At 35.2% G+C, this 21335-nt stretch overlaps 2 protein-coding genes across 2 annotated transcripts in view; one reads left to right on the plus strand and one right to left on the minus strand.

Annotated features, from left to right (window-relative positions):
• Positions 1-21335, plus strand: part of CTSB (cathepsin B) — a 698317-nt gene that overhangs the window by 159362 nt on the left and 517620 nt on the right. The window lies entirely within an intron of this gene.
• The window catches only part of GLRA3 (glycine receptor alpha 3), a 165706-nt gene continuing 156536 nt past the window's right edge, over positions 12166-21335 (minus strand). The window contains exon 9 of the mRNA XM_066360944.1: positions 12166-12751. Coding sequence (XP_066217041.1) covers positions 12476-12751 — 276 coding nt within the window. The 3' untranslated portion in view covers positions 12166-12475. The remainder of the gene's footprint in view (positions 12752-21335) is intronic.

Consider the following 21335-nt stretch of genomic DNA (forward strand, 5'->3'; position numbering starts at 1 on the left):
ATGAGGATACCCAAAGTTCAGGCCATCTCTGGAAAACACTGAGAGGACAAAATAATGATAATAAAATAGATAATTATATATTACCAAAATTTTATATTCTGTAGTTATATTTCTGAATCGTAAGTCTCAAACATTTTGATCAGTTAGGAATTTATTAACATAAAGCATGTGAGGTCATCATATTCTGTTGCATAAGAATACAGCATGTAACACCTATTGAAAAGTATGCATGTTTAGCATAAATAACATCAATGTAACAGTTAATAAAAATACACTAACAACGTTAAATACTATCACATTAATATTATTTTTAAAAAATTCTTTTTAGAAACTGAATTATATTGTCCATTAGTTGAATAATTTATATGAACATATTTTACCTAGATGCATTTTTATAACATAAAATAACATCTTTTTTCATTTATCCTAATATTTTCATTAATGTTCTCACAGACAATATGAAAATAATATTTCTAACTATACCAATTCAGCATCAGCAAATAGGTTCTGTTTTTCAAGAATGTACTATCTCCATTTGTTTCTCATTATTTTTAATTCAAAAAGAGATAAAAACAGATCAATAGTAACCTGAATTGAAAAAATATTTTAATTTACTATGTGCAACACAATTTAAATTACATAATTTTAGAAAAGATTAAGTATTATTTATTGATTACCCCAAAATTGTACTAACATAAAGTGTGCATAAAATAAGGCTCTTGCCCATGACCTATGGTTCCTGCAGATGTGATTTCTTTCCTTGCTCTGTTCCTGAATGTGAAGGAAACCTTCCAGTTTGCTCTCCTGGAGGTTTTCATGGCCTAAGTGACTCGAACAGAGTTGTGGATGATATTGAGGAAAACAAAGAAAGCACCCAGAGATAACAATATTGTCACCAGGTAGACTTCTGGTGTCCATTCTAGTACTTATTAAAGCATTGTAACAGATTAAAATTATATATTTCATTCAAGGGATTTAATAATTCATCAGTCTCATATCAGTGACTCTTACAATTTAAAAAGATAAACCATGCTTTTGGACTTTTCACCCTGTTTTAAATAATTTGGAAATTTGAATAAATTCACTTTTCCTATTTATATTTTATTCTTTTTTTTTTATTTGATTAGTCATTTAGGACATACAAGGTTACACTCATAAGAATGATATTCCATAGAGTAAATCTTTCAAGCACAGTCAATCTGTACAAAAATTACTGTTTTGGGTAGAAGTAATTATTTCAAAACATGAGCATATAAATCCATAAAGACAATTATTTCTGTAACTGACCATTTAGAAGAGACTTAGTCCTCAACCCTCCACCAAGGAAACAGAATTTGACATCAACTCAAAAGATCAAAAGAAAATGTTTATGGATATTTAAAAACAGAGAGACCTGTTTGGAAGACCAAGAACCATTAGGATATACAAGTAGACATTCCCATTTGATTGTTATCTAGTATTCATTGTTTTGAGAACAAATTTCTCATGTCACAGAATGAACTATGATTGAGCCCTCTCTCACAGCCCAGCTTCTGGTTAACAGTGTGACTGAGTATATTTTTTAGAACAGTATACTGCTGGGTAAAGAGCATCTACTGAGATCACTTGATAAGATAACACATGGGGGTTCAAATATAAGGCAACAGAAAAACAAAACATCTAAATATATAGTATACCATAGTTCAGTAACTGTGTCACATTCCAATTTATAATTTTCATGGGTGGGTAACTAACAATGTAAATGTACAAAATTGTAAGCAAGAAATATATATATATAATCAGATTATCAAGAAAGAAAGCAGCCATCAGCAAGAGTAAATTGTGGTAAAATATCTAAAGAAAACCAACCAATTTAGTGGTATTGAAAATGATGAGTATGATGAGAAAATGAAATATTTTAAACCATGGTAGTAAAAATTGATTTCTTAAAATCATAGCTCATCAATAAGTAATAATCACATTATGCTTGTTTACATACCTTCTATTTGAGTATATATCACCTACAGATGTCTCTAACTCTTGTACTTACAGATAAATTTGCCTCATTTGAGGCCAGCATTTCAGTCAAGAGTTTCCACCGATATTATATGAACCATTCAAGAGTAACCCAGTCAGCCAGTGAAGGGCCTGCTTGTCAGGGAAAATCATAATGCCAACTTGGCAAGGAATTCTGAGTCTATCAATTTTCTGAAACCTTATGCAGTCAATAAATATAAAAAGAAATACATAGCAGGAATTCCACAAATGAGAGGCAAGTTAACAAATATCATACTGAAACATTTTCTTGAACTTTTTATATTAATTTTCCCCTTAATCTTTTCTACTATAGCATCACTAAACTCTATCTTAATTATGCAGAGAAAAAAATGCAAGCTAGAATTTCAGATTTAAAATTAATAAAACAAACCAACCCTTCAATAAAACAAACCAACCCACCATTAAAACATCCCGTTTTAAAATGGTCTCTGTTGCCAAGTTAGGTAAAGGTGGTTTATTCAGTAAGCAGGTTTTAAGGAAAAGTCTTTCAAACAAACAAAAATTATAAATACAATAATGCCAAGTTATTTTTCTAGATAATAACCCATCTTCTTTCATTCTATCCTGAATAGAAAAGTATCCTTATTGTACTTTTCTTATAATGGAATGCATATATTAAGGTTTCTCTGAATCCTATACTACTGGTTTATAATCTAGATGTAATAGTTTCCATCAGAACAGAAATGTAGTATGACTTTTGCTAAGGAAAAAAATATGAACATTTGATTAAATATGCTGTTTATAAAAAGATAGGACAAAAGAGATCCATATTATTGCAAAGTGTTAATTTTTATTGTTTTTGATCAAATTATCTACAGATACATGATAAATACCATATACTGTACATGAGTTAATAATGACTCTGATTAGAGACTTTGTTAGCTACAGAATTGAACTAAAGATAATCTAAAGAGAAACTAGTTGTTATAATCATGCATCATTTTTAAATATATTTTCAGCATAATTTCCTAAAAAAATATGACATTATCTGATGGGAAGACATACAGACAGCAGACTCAGGAAGACATGTTTTAAATCTTCAGAAAAATAATTAACACCACAAAATAGCAATACTTTTTTTTAGTAGTCTTTTAAACATCTTGGCTCACTGATAATAAATCACTGTATATAATATTAAGATGGTAGTACATTAAAAATATACGGCACATTTTCTTTTTCTTTTGCTTCCAACAACATATTATATAATGTTCATATAATGGCAGGCTTCTTCCCGCTATTTTTTTTCCTTCAGTACCATCATCTTTCATACATTAAAATACATATTTAAGGAATGGCCATTGCATAATACAAAGAGTTGCAAGTGAAGAAGCTCAAAATGATTCAAGCATGTTCAAACACAATCATATCCAAATCGTTTCTGGGCCTTTAACCCACAGCTCCTTACCCCTTCATTCACAGTAACAAGCCACACTGGATAATAAGCATTGAGCGGGGTTGCCTGAAGGCACCTTTGCTAAAACTACCCTGGAGAAGGGGAGGGGCACAAAGAAAACCAGTTAGAAGGTGACAGAAGACAATTGGACTTTGGGTGATGGGACTACAGCATAATCAAATGTCAAAATAACCTAGAGATGTTTTCTCTGAACATAAGTACCCTGATTTATCAATTTCACCCCATTAAAATTAATAATAAAAAAATAAATAAATAAAAATAAAAAATAAAATAAAACTACCCTGGAGAAAAATCAACTATTAAAATAAAACAACTCATTATATTTTTATTAGAGTTTTACTCTAGAATTATAAATTATGTTTGGCTGATAGGGTTTTTTAAATTCCTATTACTTTGTAGAGTGTTATATAATATCTTTACGTTGTGAAATACATTTTTAAATACTTAGTTTAAAATTATTAAGTTATAAGAAGACATTTAAAGTTGTGTACTGTGAATAATGTACATAGATATTTTTATCAATTTCTATTTGTCTTATAGACAATTTATGTTTCATTATTTTATCAACCTGAAAGCATCTCCTCATTAACACTAAGTGCATTTATGAATGGCTTAAATAGGAATAAAGCTAGTAATAATGGACTGGAAAGATATTGCTTAAGCCTAAACATGGGCAGCAGATATGAAAAAATACATGATGTGCTGACTTAAGGGAGTAGAGTAGATTTATTTAAACTTGTAAAGTAAAAGTTATTTCTTGATCAAGAGAAACTTTTGAAAAATCATTGAGAGCTATTTCACAATGGAACAGGCTGTCATCTGAATAATGAGCTAATTATTGCTCTAAGAGTTTTAGGAGAATGTGGATGATCATTTACCATAAATGTAATGGTGAAGATTCTGAGATTGATCTGAAACACCTTAAAGATTTATCCTCAATTCTAAGAATACAAGAGAAAAACTGTTAAAATGAATTTGAAGAAAGAAAAATTATCAAACTTTCAGGGTTAAATGGAGTCTTATCAGAAAATAGGTTTATGTATGTTCATGTCAATTGGTCTCTTGTGGAACTTTGTTGATAACCCAGAATATTATGTCTTGCTCCAAACATACTAAATTCAGCATTTAGAACAGTGCCAGGTATATAGAAGTTTCTCCAAGTACATAGAAGGTTAAATATTTGTTTATTTGATGTTTGAATCAAAACCTCCATATTAAACACCAGCATGTATATATATTTTTAAAAATGCATTAGGAGGCCCTGGCCAGTTGGCTCAGTGGTAGAGCATCGGCCTGGTGTGCAGGAGTCCTGGGTTCAATTCCCGGCCAGGGCACACAGGAGAAGTACCCATCTGCTTTTCCACCCCTCCCCCTCTCCCTCCTCTCTGTCTCTCTCTTCCCCTCCCGCAGCCAAGGCTCCACTGGAGCAAAGTTTGCCCGGGCACTGAGGATGGCTCTATGGCCTCTGCCTCAGGCGCTAGAATGGCTCTGGTTGCAACAGAGCAATGCCCCAGATGGGCAGAGCATTGCCCCCTGGTGGGCATGCCGGGTGGATCCCGGTCGGGCGCATTCAGGAGTCTGACTGCCTCCCGGTTTTCAACTTCAGAAAAAAAAATGCATTAGGAATTATGATGTATAGTCAGGATTTAGAACATTATTTTTTAAATCATATTACATCACTCTTAAAACCCTCCTCTAATTTTTCTCATATATAAACTATAAAAAGTACTGAGAAAATTACCTACTACACTACAAAATCATCCAACATTACTAGTTATTAGTAGTTGTCTTTTGGAGGAAGCGTTTGACAAACATTCAGTCATTTTTCAGACAGTCCAGGTAGTGTTTTAGAATTCATTTGTTAATAGTTGGAGAAAAATTTGATTCATTTAGCTTGGTTTATGTGTTGTTAAAGCAAAATATGGATTTGTATTGATAATTAAGCGATGGCCAAACCAAATGACTGCACACTGCTCATCTTTCCTTATTTTTCTTTATATTGCAAAACACATCATAGAATTATGGACCTTTGTCCAGAAAAATTGAATTCCTTTGCATTTGCATTTGAAGGAATTTATTTGATTAATACCGTGTGTGTGTGTGTGTGTGTGTGTGTGTGTGTGTGTGTGTGTGTGTAAGTGAGGAAAAGGAAAAGAAAGAGATGAAGGCAGACTAAGATGGGAAGTGTAGAGGGGGAAAGTAAGGCAATCCTAACTACTAATTTGGGATTTTCTATCTTTTGGCCTGATTTCTGAGAGAAGCTTCTCCAGAATATTTTCCTGCCCTGCCCCCAGTTATTTTCAAATCCTAGAAAGTTGTACTTTATACTTGGGTTGCAAAGATCTTTTTTTAATTGAATCTATTAGGGTGACACTGGTTAATGTAATTATACTGGTTTCAGAAGCCCAGTTATACAGTGAAAAGTACACAAAGACAGGGAGGCTAAACAACATGTTACTAACAATGAATGGGTTAACAATGAGATCAAGGAACAAATCAAAAGATATTCTGAAGAAAATAAAAATGAGAACCCAAGCTGGTTGGCTCAGCGGTACAGCATCAGCCCAGCGTGTTGAAGTCCCAGGTTTGATTCCCGGTCAAGGCACACAGGAGAAGCAACCATCTGCTTCTACACTCCTCCCCCCTTTCTCTCACTTTCTCTCTCCTCCCCTCCCTCTCTTCCTCTCTTGCAGCCCTGGCTCAATAGGAGGAAGTTGGCCCCTAGTGCTGAGGATGGCTCCATGGCCTTGGCCTCAGGTGCTAGAATACTGTAGCTCTCTTGCCAATAATGGAGCAGCAGCTCCGGGTGAATCCTGGTCGGGCGCATGCAGGAATCTGTCTCTGCCACCCCAACTCCCAATAATAAAAAAAAGTAATGAGAACACAACCACCCAAAATCTATGGGACACAGCAAAAACAGTCTTAAGAGAGAAATTTATAGAATTATAGACCTACTATAGAAACCAAAAACAAATCTCAAATGAAGAATCTAACTGTACACTAAAGGAACTTAAAAAAGAACAACAAACACAAGAATAAACTCAAAATGGTGCAAGCATCTTCATCGTGAAGAATATGCGTACTTTTAAAGTATTTAGAATAGCAACTGTCTCCCTACAGAAGTTTATTTTTTAGTATCAGTATGTTTTTAGAGAGGAATAGGGGCTGGAATAAAAGTTCAATTTTAAAGTTAATTAAATTAATGGAATTCTTAGTGTTTGCTTCTTATTTATTCATGAACAGTTTATGTAAAAATGAGAATAAAATGGGATTGCTATATTTTACCACTTTTTTGTAGTACTTGGACAAGAACATTAAAATCAATGTACCTACTGAGGAAAGAATAAAAGTACATTTGGTATTATGGGTATTTCATTTGCACTCAATCAATAAGAAACCTGTTTGTCTATCTATAAATAGTGTTTTCTAAAATATTGTATTAAAAAGCACCAGATAGTCTTATAATTATAAGCTGTAATTCTTCCTATTGGTTTTTGGATCTCATTAAAATGTTAAAGTGATGCTGACCTGCAGTGGCACAGTGGATAAAGCATTGACCTGGAATGCTGAGGTTGCCGGTTAAAATGTTAAAGTGATGAGTTGATAAAAATTTAATGTCTCAAATATGACACAGAAACTGGAGAGAACAACTGTGCTTATATGCAGTGATCATTGAGCAGTGCTTATTCCTACATTGCTATGAATGGCACCGTGGCCCCAAAGGAGGCAACAAGAATTATGAAGGAATTGTGAAGAACAAGATTTGGCTGTCATTACATTTCAATTGTCAATCGTTTACAGAATTCTAATCTTTATGGTCATACCTTTCCACTGCCCATTATTTAGGCAGGTTCAGTTACAGAAAGTAGTCTTGTCAAAATAGTTTGAAAAACTGCACTAGAAAGTCCTTTATTATTTCTTGAGCAGATCGGACAATTTGGGGTACATTTTTAAAAGATATCAAAATTTGTCACTTAAAAGAATTGTGCAGTTTTTGCAACTAAATACTTCCCTGAAGTGCATAGGAAATCAGCAACTGACCATGCAAGTTACATTTATAGTCTGTCAGAGTGGATTGTGCTAAAAGTTTCAATACCTCTTTAACAGCATGTAACTCAGTCCAGAAGCAGAACACAGGCAATAAAATTATCTAGTTCAAAAACTGAATACCCAAATTAACAAGCAAAATGTAGCTATCATAACAGTGGTAATAAGTGGGTATAATTCAAAAGACAAGCTTATAATTATAAAGATGTGAAAATATTCTCTGAGTCACTAAGTCAATCTCTGACTAATATATTTCCATTAATTATATTTGCCTTGAATAGACTGTTAAAATAAAAATGCTTTGTGGGTGGAAACCATACTTAATCTCCTAATATGTTTTAATCAAGTCCATTATTTTATAGTATCTGCTTTGCCAGCATTAGTGAATACTGACAGACTATGTAGAAATTTATGCTGTGTACTTGGAATGGCTGTTTTTCTTTACTAGTTTATCATCAACTAGATGAGAAATACAGATAGTATATGCTAATACATTTTAAGAACTTGTTATTCTCTTTGTTGCAAAGTATGTGGAATCATGGAGATAGGATCTCCAAGATGGTTAATGATTGACTGGTCTATGACCATGGCACGTTTTCATTTTTAGTTTCTTTCTTAGAGTGCTCTGAGTTGTTAGTGGACACCTGTGAATTCAAGTATTGTCAATTTCTCACTTGCAATATTAAAAGTATTCTCTATTTTTAATATTGCCCAATCTCATATTCCCTCAAACCCATTTCATGGAATGTGTACTTTATAGATAAAAGGAAAATTGATTTGCCCATATAGTATTCATTTCTCTGAAGTGACTAGCAGGTTGAGGTATATCATATTAAAAACAGAAAAGTATTAATATATTTTTTAAAATGGGATGAAAGACGTTAAGAAAAGATAATAGTATGAAAGATACCCCTGTTTTTCTCTTAAAATCATAACTTCCATTGCACAGTGACAGAGTACTTAACAACTTGCTTTCTTCTGTGCAACATACTGGCTTATTTCTTCACATTATTTTTCTAAAATTTTAATTATTTCCCATATGATTCTGATAATTCATTAACCCAACACAGTGGTACCTTGAGATCCGAACAGACCAACATACTTTTTTTAAGATATGAGCTGCAACTCAGTCCGTATTTTTTTCGAGATCGGAGAGAAATTCCAAGATACAAGTTGTGATTCAGGAAGCTGCCACTAGTTGGTGCGTTGGTGCACGGGTCCAGTATCGGCAGTTTGATATATGAGTTGACTTACTTACAAGCTCAGTTACAGAACAAATTAAATTCGTATCTCAAGGTACCACTGTATATGTATTCATATTTTAGGGATATATAGATTTTAAAGCAGTTTAGGGATATAAAGATTTGAAAGTTCAAAATTCGGGTGAAGATTAGAATATATTCATAGACTAGAAATTGATAACAGAGTAATCATAATGATTCCTTAAATATAGGCATTGGATGGGCTCACCAGGTGAGTAATTGTCATGGAGAAATATCCAGAAAGGTTGAAGAAGTTTTAAAGACCCTGGCTTTCTTGCCCCCACCGTTTCTTTCTGGAATCTACTTTAAGTAATAAAAACCGTTCTAGGGCCCCACTATAGTTGAACTCCAATTCTAATAATTGGGAAAGACAGAGAAGGATGACACATATATTTCCTAAATATTCATATATTATTGAACCATACACTGCAATGGTTGAGATACATAATTATTTTAAAAGTGAAATAAACTTCATATACTATACAAAAATTTACAAACTTTCTAATGTGGTTATTTCAAAATACTTCATAATATTTATATTAGAATTGCAACTTGTGTGCGTAGTTAGTGCATATGCACACATTCTGGTTTTCTTGATATTAATAGTTTATTTGAAATATTAGGGTTTGACATGGGGATTGTTGAAGCACATTCTACCTCAGGGTGCTAATTACAATGTACTTTTCCAGTTTGAAAGGATCCAGACATGTTCATTAGAAAGGACACTTTTTTTTTTTTATATATATATATATATTTTTCTGAAGCTGGAAACGGGGAGAGACAGTCAGACCGACTCCCGCATGCGCCTGACCAGGATCCACCTGGCACGCCCACCAGGGGGCGACGCTCTGCCCACCAGGGGGCGATGCTCTGCCCATCTTGGGCATCGCTATGTTGCGACCAGAGCCACTCTAGCGCCTGAGGCAGAGGCCACAGAGCCATCCCCAGCCCCTGGGCCATCTTTGCTCCAATGGAGCCTTAGCTGCGGGAGGGGAAGAGAGAGACAGAGAGGAAGGAGAGGGGGAGGGGTAGAGAAGCAGATGGGCGCTTCTCCTGTGTGCCCTGGCCGGGAATCGAACCCCGGACTTCTGCACGCCTGGCTGACGCTCTACCACTGAGCCAACCGGCCAGGGCCTGAAAGGACACTTTCTTTTAAATATTTTTGGATTCAGTCTTGTCACTGTTACCATATGAGTGAAGGCTGTCACAGTATTTTCTTAGTGTGGTAAGACAATGAAAACTGTACCCACCTAAGCAAAGTATAATACTTTCGAAATAGGTTGCTACCACACCAAGATCCTTCCTGACAAGTGTTTCATGGCTAGTATTTTTACAGTCCAAATTTCAGGTTTTAAAAAAAGGGACAATTTTTAATATTCTCAGATATCAAAGCAAGTGATATCCATGAATTTCTTCTGGGGCATAAATTCATTATAACTCTGTTTCTGACAGAATTCACTTAAGTAATGATGGGGAGCATCTGAAATAATATGTGTAAAGTATAAAAAATGTATTTAAGTATTTCAGAGATATATTAAAACAATATAGTTTATCATTACTTCAAACCACCCAGCTTGTCCTCAGAGAATACAAATAGCATATCTTATTCTAATCTATCTTTAGCACAAGAATATATTTCCATGCCTTTGGTTCATATACACCAAGTGAAGAAGTATATGTTTAGCTTTTAGGTGCATAGTCCTCAAAATAACCAAAGCACATAGTAATAATGTCTCTCAGTTATGGCATTTACATTTGATGGCAAACATGATGATTATTTTTGAATTTTGTTTTGAATTTTTATGAAGGAAGGGAATTTGGTCTTTTCTTAGCAAAAATTTCTGAATATACAGTATATTTTTCAAAAGTACAAATGAAGAGTCCAAAATTCAATAACATAGAGAAAATTTTAACTTTAAATGGCAGTTCTTGCTTTGAGTTTGAGGTGGTTAAAGGTCAAAAGAGTTTACCACCTGATTCAAGAACTGGCTTATTTTTTCCTTTTAAATCTGTGTTCATCGTTTTCTGAATGTTTAAACCTTTCTCTGTTAATAATTTAGTACACTGAGTTTCCCTTCAGTGAATCTGACCGATATCTACAAAGTATTCTAAAGCTTTTTAAAAATACAATGTTAATGAAATAATTTCATGGGGTTGCTGATAAATTTTAAGTAAAAATTTTATTCAAAGTTATTCACATCTAGTGAATGTTTAGATATTGAAATCATTGATTCAGAAATATAAAAACAGTCAATATTCACTTTATAGAAATGACTTATTTTTATAATTTAGAATTAAAATATTCCCTCTTTATATTTGGAGTTAAAAGTTTGAAGTCATATAACTTTTATGGGAAAAATTTTATTATTAAAAAGTCTTTCATAAATCCAATTTTATGTTTATTGAATTCATTTTTATCAAAATGTAAGTACTATAATCCCATTGAATTTTAAAGTTTTATGCTAAGTTAAAATATAAAAGTCTTGCTGAATTTTGTTCAATCATATCAAACATTAAACATAATTACATACAGACATGTAAACTGATATTAAAAATCTAACAAAACAAAGGTACTGGCTTGAATTTCTCAGTGTTTTTTAATAATTAAAAATACGTAGCTAAAACACTTATTTAAACACATTAATGTTGTTTTCACTATTTTTTACTTTATTTAGAGACATACAAAGTTAAGAAAAGTAGATATTTTATAGAATATGATCTCTTAAGCCACTCATTTAAAATTTCCACAGAGGGAAATTTAATACTTTAAACCAGGGGTCAGGGACCTTTTTGGCTGAGAGAGCCATGAACGCCACATATTTTAAAATGTAATTCCATGAGAGCTATACAACGATTCATGTACCTTAGGCATTATCCAATAAAAATTTGGTGTTGTCCCAGAGGACAGCTGTGATTGGCTCCAGCCACCCACAACCATGAACATGAGCGGTAGGAAATGAATGGATTGTAATACATGAGGTTGATTTATTTTTTTAACGTTATTATTTTTTTATTAAAGATTTGTCTGCGAGCCAGATGCAGCCATCAAAAGAGCCACATCTGGCTCGCGAGCCATAGTTTCCTGACCCCTGCTTTAAACAATTCAAGTTAGTATCTAAATAATAAAAGTTCTTTATTTTAATCTTCTAATTTGAAATATTTTTATTATTACATAAGTTGGTCCAATAGTATCTGTATGTACAATTCTCTATTATTATTTAACAAATTTTCCACTGAAATAACTGATTATTTTTCTATTTTATAACTACAGAATAAGGAAATATTTTGAAGCTTCACACTACTAATTTTTTTATCTTCAACATTTCCCCTTTTTCCTTTTATAAAGGTTATTATTCAGATTTTACTTTTGTAAGATTTATTATCATTGAGTTAAAAATCAGGGAATCCAAAGTAGTTTTCACATGGACTATTATGTGATATTATATAACATACAAACACATTGGCAGTAACACTTCCACTTATGTTACTTACTATGGAAGAGCAGATAAATTAATATGAAATAGAATGTCACTATTGTATATATAGTATCCATTAAAAGAATCTTAAGCTAATTCATGACTTTGCATAGCAAATCACATAATATCTTCCCCTATGCCATTTTAATACAATGGTCATCATTTATACACCACACCTATGGCAAAGATACTTCCTTCTGAATTGACTGTTGCACTTGCAGGACCCCAGAGACTTAATCTTATTGTTGATGATGAATATCCTCATGCCTAAGGATTTTATAGATAACCCAGTAGAAAATATTAAAAATCAAAAAGGCTAACGGGAAACAGGCTCGGGAGATAGTGTCAATCTTCTTGGCCCGGTCGATAAAGACCTTCCTCATTTCATCAGGGCTTTTTGGCATTACCTGGACAGGATGGTTTGGGCCCTTGGGGGTCACACCATCTTTTGCTTGCAGACATGGTCCCATTCCATAGGCTGTAAAGCTGAATCGACTTTCCCTTACCTCATCATCCTGTCACGAGAAAAACATAAGAAAACATGTTAATCATGAAACAGAGCATAGATAACAGGCGCTTCATTATCATAACTTAAGCTTATCATGATAAATGTTAACATTATTATATAGAAAAGATAACTTAAGTTTATAAACATGAGCTGCTTTTTTTCCCATTCAAGTTTTATTGATTGAATGTGCTTCACATAGATGTGTTCATTAAGAAATATGAAACTCTCAAATGATATACAGGTTTTTTAATGGAAAAACTAACCATATTGCTAGAATATCTATATAAGTTGAACAAGAAAAAAATCTATCTTATATGTTTATTGAATTAATTTTTTTTATATTATGTTTCTAAATGAGTAAATATGTGATGTCAGAAGGGAAAATACCAGGATCATTGACTGAATTTTTATTTTCATGAAGGCAAATTTTTTAATATTTTCTATAATTTTATGTTACTTTGTTGGAAAATACAGTTTAGCTCAACAATACTGTTTGATTTTTTTGTTATCCTCACTTAAAGCTATACTTCTATGTTTTATACTAACCCACTGGAAGACTATAAGATAGTCACATATTCTGGTTTATATACAATTACTTTTTAAGGGCATTGGTTTATAGAAATTACAAGTGATATTTAGCAAAAGTTTATTTCACCCTAGAGAAAATTATAAATTATTATGTTCTAAAAAGTATTGTTACTTTTCTCTGAAATGTTTCAGATTGAAGAGATTAAGTGTACATGAAAAAAATTTAAAGAAAAACTATTAATAAAATTATAATAAAAAGTGTTCATGATAGGAAAATATAACACTAATTTATAATGAAATCTATTGATAAATACTTTAACAAATTTATTGAGAACATAACAGTAGATGGCTACCAATTAATTGAATTTTTTGTTACTAAGATTGAAAATTTAAAAGATGACATTTTAGTGGGAGGTATCACACTTCCTGATATCAAGTTATACTACAAGGCCGTTGTACTCAAAACAGCCTGGTACTGGCATAAGAACAGGCATATAGATCAATGGAACAGAACAGAGAACCCAGAAATAAACCCACAGTTCTATGGACAACTGATATTTGACAAAGGAGGTAAGGAAATACAATGGAGTAAAGACAGCCTCTTTAACAAATGGTGTTGGGAAAATTGGACAGCTACCTGCAAAAAAATGAAACTAGATCACCAGCTTACACCACTCACAAAAATAAACTCAAAATGGATAAAAGACTTAAATGTAGGCCGTGAAACCATAAGCATCTTAGAAGAAAACATAGGCAGTAAGCTCTCAGACATCTCTCGGAGCAATATATTTGCTGATTTATCTCCACAGGGAAGTGAAATAAAAGACAGGATAAACAAATGGGACTATATCAAACTCAAAAGCTTTTGCACAGCTAAAGACAACAAGAACAGAATAAAAAGACAAACTACACAATGGGAGAACATATTTGACAATACGTCTGATAAAGGGTTAATAACCAAAATTTATAAAGAACTTGTAAAACTCAACACCAGGAAGACAAACAACCCAATCCAAAAATGGGCAAAAGAGATGAATAGACACTTCTCCAAAGAGGACATACAGATGGCCAATAGGCATATGAAAAAATGCTCAGCATCACTAATCATTAGAGAAATGCAAATTAAAACCACAATGAGATATCACCTCACACCAGTCAGAATGGCGCTTATCAACAAAACAACACAGAATAAGTGCTGGCAAGGATGTGGAGAAAAGGGAACCCTCCTGCACTGCTGGTGGGAATGCAGACTGGTGCAGCCACTGTGGAAAACAGTATGAAGATTCCTCAAAAATCTGAAAATCGAACTGCCTTTTGACCCAGCTATCCCACTTTTAGGAATATACCCCAAGGACACCATAGAATGGCTCGAAAAGGAGAAATGCACCCGCATGTTTGTGGCAGCATTGTTCACAATAGCAAAGATCTGGAAACAGCCCAAGTGTCCGTCAGAGGACGAGTGGATTAAAAAGCTTTGGTACATATATACTATGGAATACTACTCAGCCATAAGAAATGATGACATCGGATCATTTACAATAACATGGATGGACCTTGACAACATTATACGGAGTGAAATAAGTAAATCAGAAAAAAAAAAACTAAGATGAATCCATACATAGAAGGGACATAAAAATGAGACTCAGAGACATGAACAAGAATGTGATGGCAACAGGGGCGGGAGGTTGGGGGAGGGGGGAGGGGGTGAAGAAGGAGAGAGGGGTTAGGGGAGGGGAGGGGCACAAAGAAAACCAGATAGAAGGTGACAGAAGATGATTTAACTTTGGGGGAGGGGGATACAGCACAATCAAATGTCAAAGTAATCTAGAGATATTTTCTCTCAACATATGTACCCTGATTTATCAATGTCATTGCATTAAATTTAATAAAAAAAAAAAAAAAGATGACATTTTACTAATTTTTATAGCTCACCTCTTACAGATTTTTGATGGTAATATAAGAGATAAAAGTAACTAAGTGCTCAAACTCAAAATATTACTTGGGTTTGTAAAAGTAGAAGTTCAATGAACAGTATATCACAAAATATAAAAGAAAAATTAGACTCTGGCTGGCTGGCTCAGTGGTAGAGCACCGGCCCGGTGTGTGAAAGTCCAGGGTTTGATTCCCAGCCAGGGCACACAGGAGAAGCGTCCATCTGCTTCTCCACTCTTCCCCCTCTCCTTTCTCTCTATCTCTTTCTTCTGCTCCCACAGTCAAGGCTCCACTGAAGCAAGGTTTGCCCTGGTGCTGAGGATGGCTCCATGGCCTGCACCTGAGGTGCTAGAATGGCTCTGGTTGCAGCGGAGCAACGCCCTTGATGGACTAAGCATCGCCCCCTATAGACCATGCTGGGTGGATCCTGGTCGGACACACGTGTAAGTCTGTCTGTCCTCCCCCCTCCCTTGCCCCTGCTTCTCACTTTGGAAAAATACAAAAAAAAAGTAAAAATTAAAATAGATTGTAAAAATAAGAAGATTATTAAATTTGATGTAATTATGTCTAAAATAGGTTTCTGGCAAATTATGAATTAAGGCAGTTCCACCTGAAAACAAAAAATGTAATTATTGGAAATTATATCAACAGTAAGACATATAAGTAATTGAACTTTGAGGAAACATGTATAACATAAAAGCTGATGATCCCAATCACATGCAACTACTGTTGTAATCTTGCAATAAATTGGAAAGTGATTTTCCAGTAGTCTTCAATAAAAATGTTCATTCATGCTGACAATATTTTTAGCTTCCATGGAAATTTTAAGACTAAATTATCATTTGCTTTGAATTTTGTATATCTTTTAAATAGTGGATATACTAATTAAACTGTTCTTATGGAAGTGCTGAAATAGTATCTTTATAATTTAGTAAATTATGCTGGTGCTTCATTCTAGAAGGAAATTTTAGGTCACTTGAGTAATATGTACAATTTTGTGTGAAAAAAAAGTATGAAATAGCCTTTTAAGCCACATCAACTCGTGTGTTTAAAAAACTCCATCTCAAAATAGGGCAAAATATAACTTCTGAATGAGCATTTACAATGCGGTGCTGGTATATTAATTAAGTCACTTGAGAGGTTGACTACAAAAATGCTAAGATTTTAGAATCCTTGCTAAGGTTTTTAGTAAAGTAGTATGTATTAACTATCTTTTTTTCCCCAGTTTTATTGAGAAATAATTAATATATATCATGGTATAAGTTTAAGGGATACAACCTAATAGTTGGATTTACATATATTGTAAAGTGATAACAATAGGTTTACTTAATATCCATGACCTCTTGTAGATAAAATTAAAAGAAAAAATTTCTCCTTGTCATAAAAACACTTAGGATCTATTCCAGGGGTCCCCAAACTTTTTACATAGGGGGCCAGTTCTCTGTCCCTCAGACCGTTGGAGGACCGGAGTATAAAAAAAACTATGAACAAATCCCTATGCACAATGCACATATCTTATTTTTAAGTAAAAAAACAAAATGGGAACAAATACAATATTTAAAATAAAGAACAAGTAAAATTAAATCAACAAACTGACCAGTATTTCAATGGGAACTATGCTCCTCTCACTGACCACCAATGAAACAGGTGCCCCTTCTAGAAGTGCGGTGGGGGCCGGATAAATGGCCTCAGGGGGCCGCATGTGGCCCGCGGGCCGTAGTTTGGGGACCCCTGATCTACTCTCTTCAGCACTTTCCTATGTGCCATGGTCATCATGTTGTATAGCACATGCCTAGTCCTGATTTATCCTTGTAACTGGAAGTTGTCCTTCTAATCTCCTTCTTCCATTCAACTACCTTTCTAATCATCTGTTCTGGAGAACTTAATATTTTCAAACCTTTAGAGACCCTCATACCTGAGAACAGAAACAATCCCTACGGTTTACCATATTTAGTGAACAACTGTATTTTTCTCAACCAGATCTTTCCACAGAACTGAGTTTAGGGTTAACCAGTCAGTGGTAGGATTCAGCTGGTTCACACTGCTTCAGCAGAACCAATGCTTAATTTTATGCTAAGTTCGGCAAACTGGTTGTTAAAATGTCACTTGTAATCAAGGTTCTCTCTAAAGTGGGCGCCTGGGCAGCTGCCCAATGTGGAAATCACAAATGTATATTTCTTACTGTTTTTTTTAATGTTCATCTGCACAGTAGTGTATTCTAAGTGCCTGCAGTAATGTTCATTCTGTTCATAGGTGAAAAAAATTGCAAGCGAGGATGCCAATCAAGAAGCAATATGGAAATATCTTAAATAACAGTTTTATTGTTTTTTGTCAGGTATTATTTAATATTTTTATTGCTATTTTAAAACTCTTATAATCTAGTTTTGTGTACCTTTTTATTGTTCTTATTTAAGTATTAAACACATGAAATAATAAACTACCTTTGGGTATATCTTTTTTTATACTTAAAATAGTCGTTAGGGCAGAGAACTGATTGTTAAACTATTTGAATCCCACCCCTAGGGTTAACCCCAGGCCTGGGCCATTTCAGGCCTGCTGAGATTGACTTCTGATTCTTCCAACATCACTTCCTTGTAAACAACAGAGTTAAGCTAACTGGGCAATGTAGAGTTTGGGTCACCCCCAGTGAAGGAGAGTACTTGCCCTGGGGAAGCCAAACAGTGGCCTGAATGTCTCTGGCCTACGTGACCAGACGGTATACAAATTTGGTGGGAAATAAAGGCTGTGAATTCTCTGTGTCAAGGTGACCACATACACACACATGCTGTGACTGTTGTCTGTGGCAGCTGCACCTACAGGTGTGCTGGGGGAGGGACATAAGAAGCTGTGCTCTTTAGTAACAGCGGGGCCTCCTGATTGGATGACGGTGCTGTGTCTAATGTGAGTGAGGTCTGCCTCACATACTCCTGCAGGACCAAATAAACGTTATATTGGGCGAAAGCCTACCATGCCTGAAGGGTCTGCTTGACAATTTGAACCCCAAATTTCAGCGGCGGTGACAGAAGCAGACCTGGCTCTCAGATCGTTTCAGACTCCAAAAATTTGGAGAGAGTTCTGATGAGAATGTGATATTGATCCACCTTGTGACTGAGGCAGTGAAAGTTCTGTGGAAAATAACTGGTTGATAGATCCTATACCTGGATGTGGGTGACAGTGATGCAGTCTTGTCCCTTGAGGAGTTGGCAGGTGGGTGATCAGTAAAGAGAAACGGAAAGGAACCACGGTGATAAATTGAGGAGAGAGTGGTTCAAAAGACAATTAATTCCTTGTCTCCTTAATTGGTTATTTGTGAAGCTGAAATCACTCGGGGGAAAGAGAAAAAAGGGCAAGGAAAGCAAGCAGCTTCGTGACCTGTGCTCAAGAAGAAAACGGAAGGGGCACTAGGACTGAAAACTGACCGTTTTGCACTCCACCTTGATAGCACTTCTCCAGAATCCCAAGCAAATGGGCCTGGAAACTAGTAATGGTAGTGCAGCCCAGTCCGATATAATTTAAGCCACAAATAAAAGCCGTGTGCATCATTTTAAAATTTAAACTTACGTTAGCTACAGTTTCGTAAGTTCAAAGAAACAGGCACAATTACTTTTAGGAACACATTTTCTTTAACTCAATATGTCCCAGATATTAATTAAACACTACTGAAAATAAAAGTTAAAAAGATATTTTACATTCTTTATTTCATACTAATGTCAGGATATGTTTTAACACGCCTCAATTCAGACTCCATATTTCTAGCGCCCAGTAGCCACATGGCTTGTAGTGACCATACTGAAGAAAGGAATTACAATATAATGGAGCTGTGTCTCCATGCTTTCCAGGGTCTTCAGGTTAATTGACCTAAGAGCTGATAAATTTTTTTGCGTGCTGCTGCATGAATGCTAACACCTAATTGCCATAGCGTTGCCATTCAAGAATTGCTGGCAGGCGTATTGTTAATGACCCTTCCGGAGTGGGTGAAGCCCTGGGTGGTATGAATCTATACTGAGGAAGGTAGCTACCTGGCTCTCTCACTGCTGTGAAATGGAACATCCCTTTAGAAGAGTAGCAAACCTGGGTTGGCCTTCTGATAACATATATATTATCAGAAAATATATGTATAAATCAGATAATATATGTATAATCAGATATATTATAATATATATATTGCTCTGAAGGCAGTTTAAGAGCATCGGTTCCCCAGTGTGGCTCTCCTTTTGGGAAGGCAGGAGGGTATATATTATTCATGGGTACATTTGCTTTTGCAGCTGCCATGCTGGGTATTACTAATGGAAAGAAAAAAAATACCTGGGCTGTTCGGAAGAAAGGTCATGGCCAGAGGTGACTTTATTAGCTCTCTTTAGGTGACTTTTAAGACACAGAAGAAAACTGACAGGATTCTTAAGAAAGATTTCCTGGTACATTATTGCCCGCTGGGAGGAAGGAAATCTCCCAGTTCCGCCAGCTGCTTCCCTTAAGGACCTCTATTAAATCTGCTGCTTTCATCTCCGAAGTGAAAGCCAGTGATGCCAGTGAGGAATGGAAACAAAAGGCACTTCTATGGGTTGCTGAATTTACTCCATCTGTTAAGGCAGTGAAAACAAAGAACACTGACTTGAAGGCAGGAGAGCTCCATGCCCAATTCTGACTAGGGTTCCAAGGTTACGTTAGGGTTGAAGTTGACTGTCCCGGGGTGGTGAACACAGCTTTTGGGGATTACTGGATGCCAGCACACAATGTACAGTAATGCTACCGGAGAATGAGAAGGCAGTTTAAGAGCAAAAGAAAAGCTGATGGGGCAAAGAAAAAGGCAGAGTGATGCTGTGATAGTAGGTATCATGGTCATAGCAAAAACTGTACATAGGAAATAAGAGACCAAGATATTTCCAGTAAATAGTATTGCCTTTGGCTAAATGTATAATCAGAGAAGATGTGACATGTGAAGGAATGATTTTGCCATGTCTGGCTGGGGCATAGCCTTGGGCAGTTCTTAGCTCAGATGTAGCTAGATGTATTGAAACGAGAGCCCTTAGAATTGCCTGAACCTTCCACAGTAACTATTTAACAGTACAAGATTCCAGGCAAATCAAGGCAACTCCCAGCTTTGATTAGGGAATGGTGGCAGCAGGGGTGATAGACACTCATTAATTTTCCCTTGAACATTCCTGTCTGCCTAATGTGAAACTAACTAGGTTCCAAAGGCTGACTACTTGGATTCACTAAAGAAGGACCCCTTACAGCCTCCGCCATGATGGATATGATGAAAACCATTCAAGATATTCAGAAGGACAAAGGCAGCTGGTAGGCTTTGACAGACTTGATTAAAGCTTTCCTCTTATTTTCAATCTAAAAAAAAGAGTCAAACACAGTGTGTCTTCTTGTGGGGTAGACCCAACTATAACCTCACTGTCATCCCTTAAGGAAGCCCGGATTCTCCGGTATACGGCTACATGATTAGAAACGGTTAGGTCCGGATCACTGTCAAAAGTAAGTTGGTTAATGATAAATGGTAGTTTCCTTCTCTGAGGAGAAAGTCAAGGGAGAGTCTGGAAGCTTCAGTGGCACATGTAACTCGGTAAAGGTGGATAACTAATCCAGAAAACTTTAGGACTCACTCCCATCAGTCCAGTTTCTGGAAATAACCTGGGCAAACCTCTAGAGACAATTCACAAACAGTGAAGGGAAAACTGCTGCTTCCTCTGGACCCCACTAGGAGAGAAACAGCTTACAGCACTATCTGAAATCTGACAGATAAATTTTGGATTTCTGTTGGCCAAACTATATAAAGCAACTAGAGAAAGACTGAATTTGAAAGGGAAACAAGGGTAAACTGTGAGAGGTTTGAGACAGGTAATAACCTAAACTGCCTCTCAGTGGCTGTAAGATTCATTCACGGTGAAGGTATTTGCTACTAAAATACGCTATGTAGACTGGAGTTTCTAGAAAAAGCTCAGTAGAAGCTCCCAAGGGGAGCTACTAGGATTTGAAACTAGAAAGCTTTCTGATGCTGTGAGCAGATATAATCTATATAAATGATGGTTACTGGCATTCTCTTTGGTTCTGGTGGAAGCAAGTCCTCAAAATGAAGGGATCTGAAGATAATCAGACTATATTCAGGCCTAATGTTTCTACCA

Source organism: Saccopteryx leptura, chromosome 1, assembly GCF_036850995.1.
Source record: "Saccopteryx leptura isolate mSacLep1 chromosome 1, mSacLep1_pri_phased_curated, whole genome shotgun sequence".
NCBI classification, from domain to species: Eukaryota; Metazoa; Chordata; class Mammalia; order Chiroptera; family Emballonuridae; genus Saccopteryx; species Saccopteryx leptura.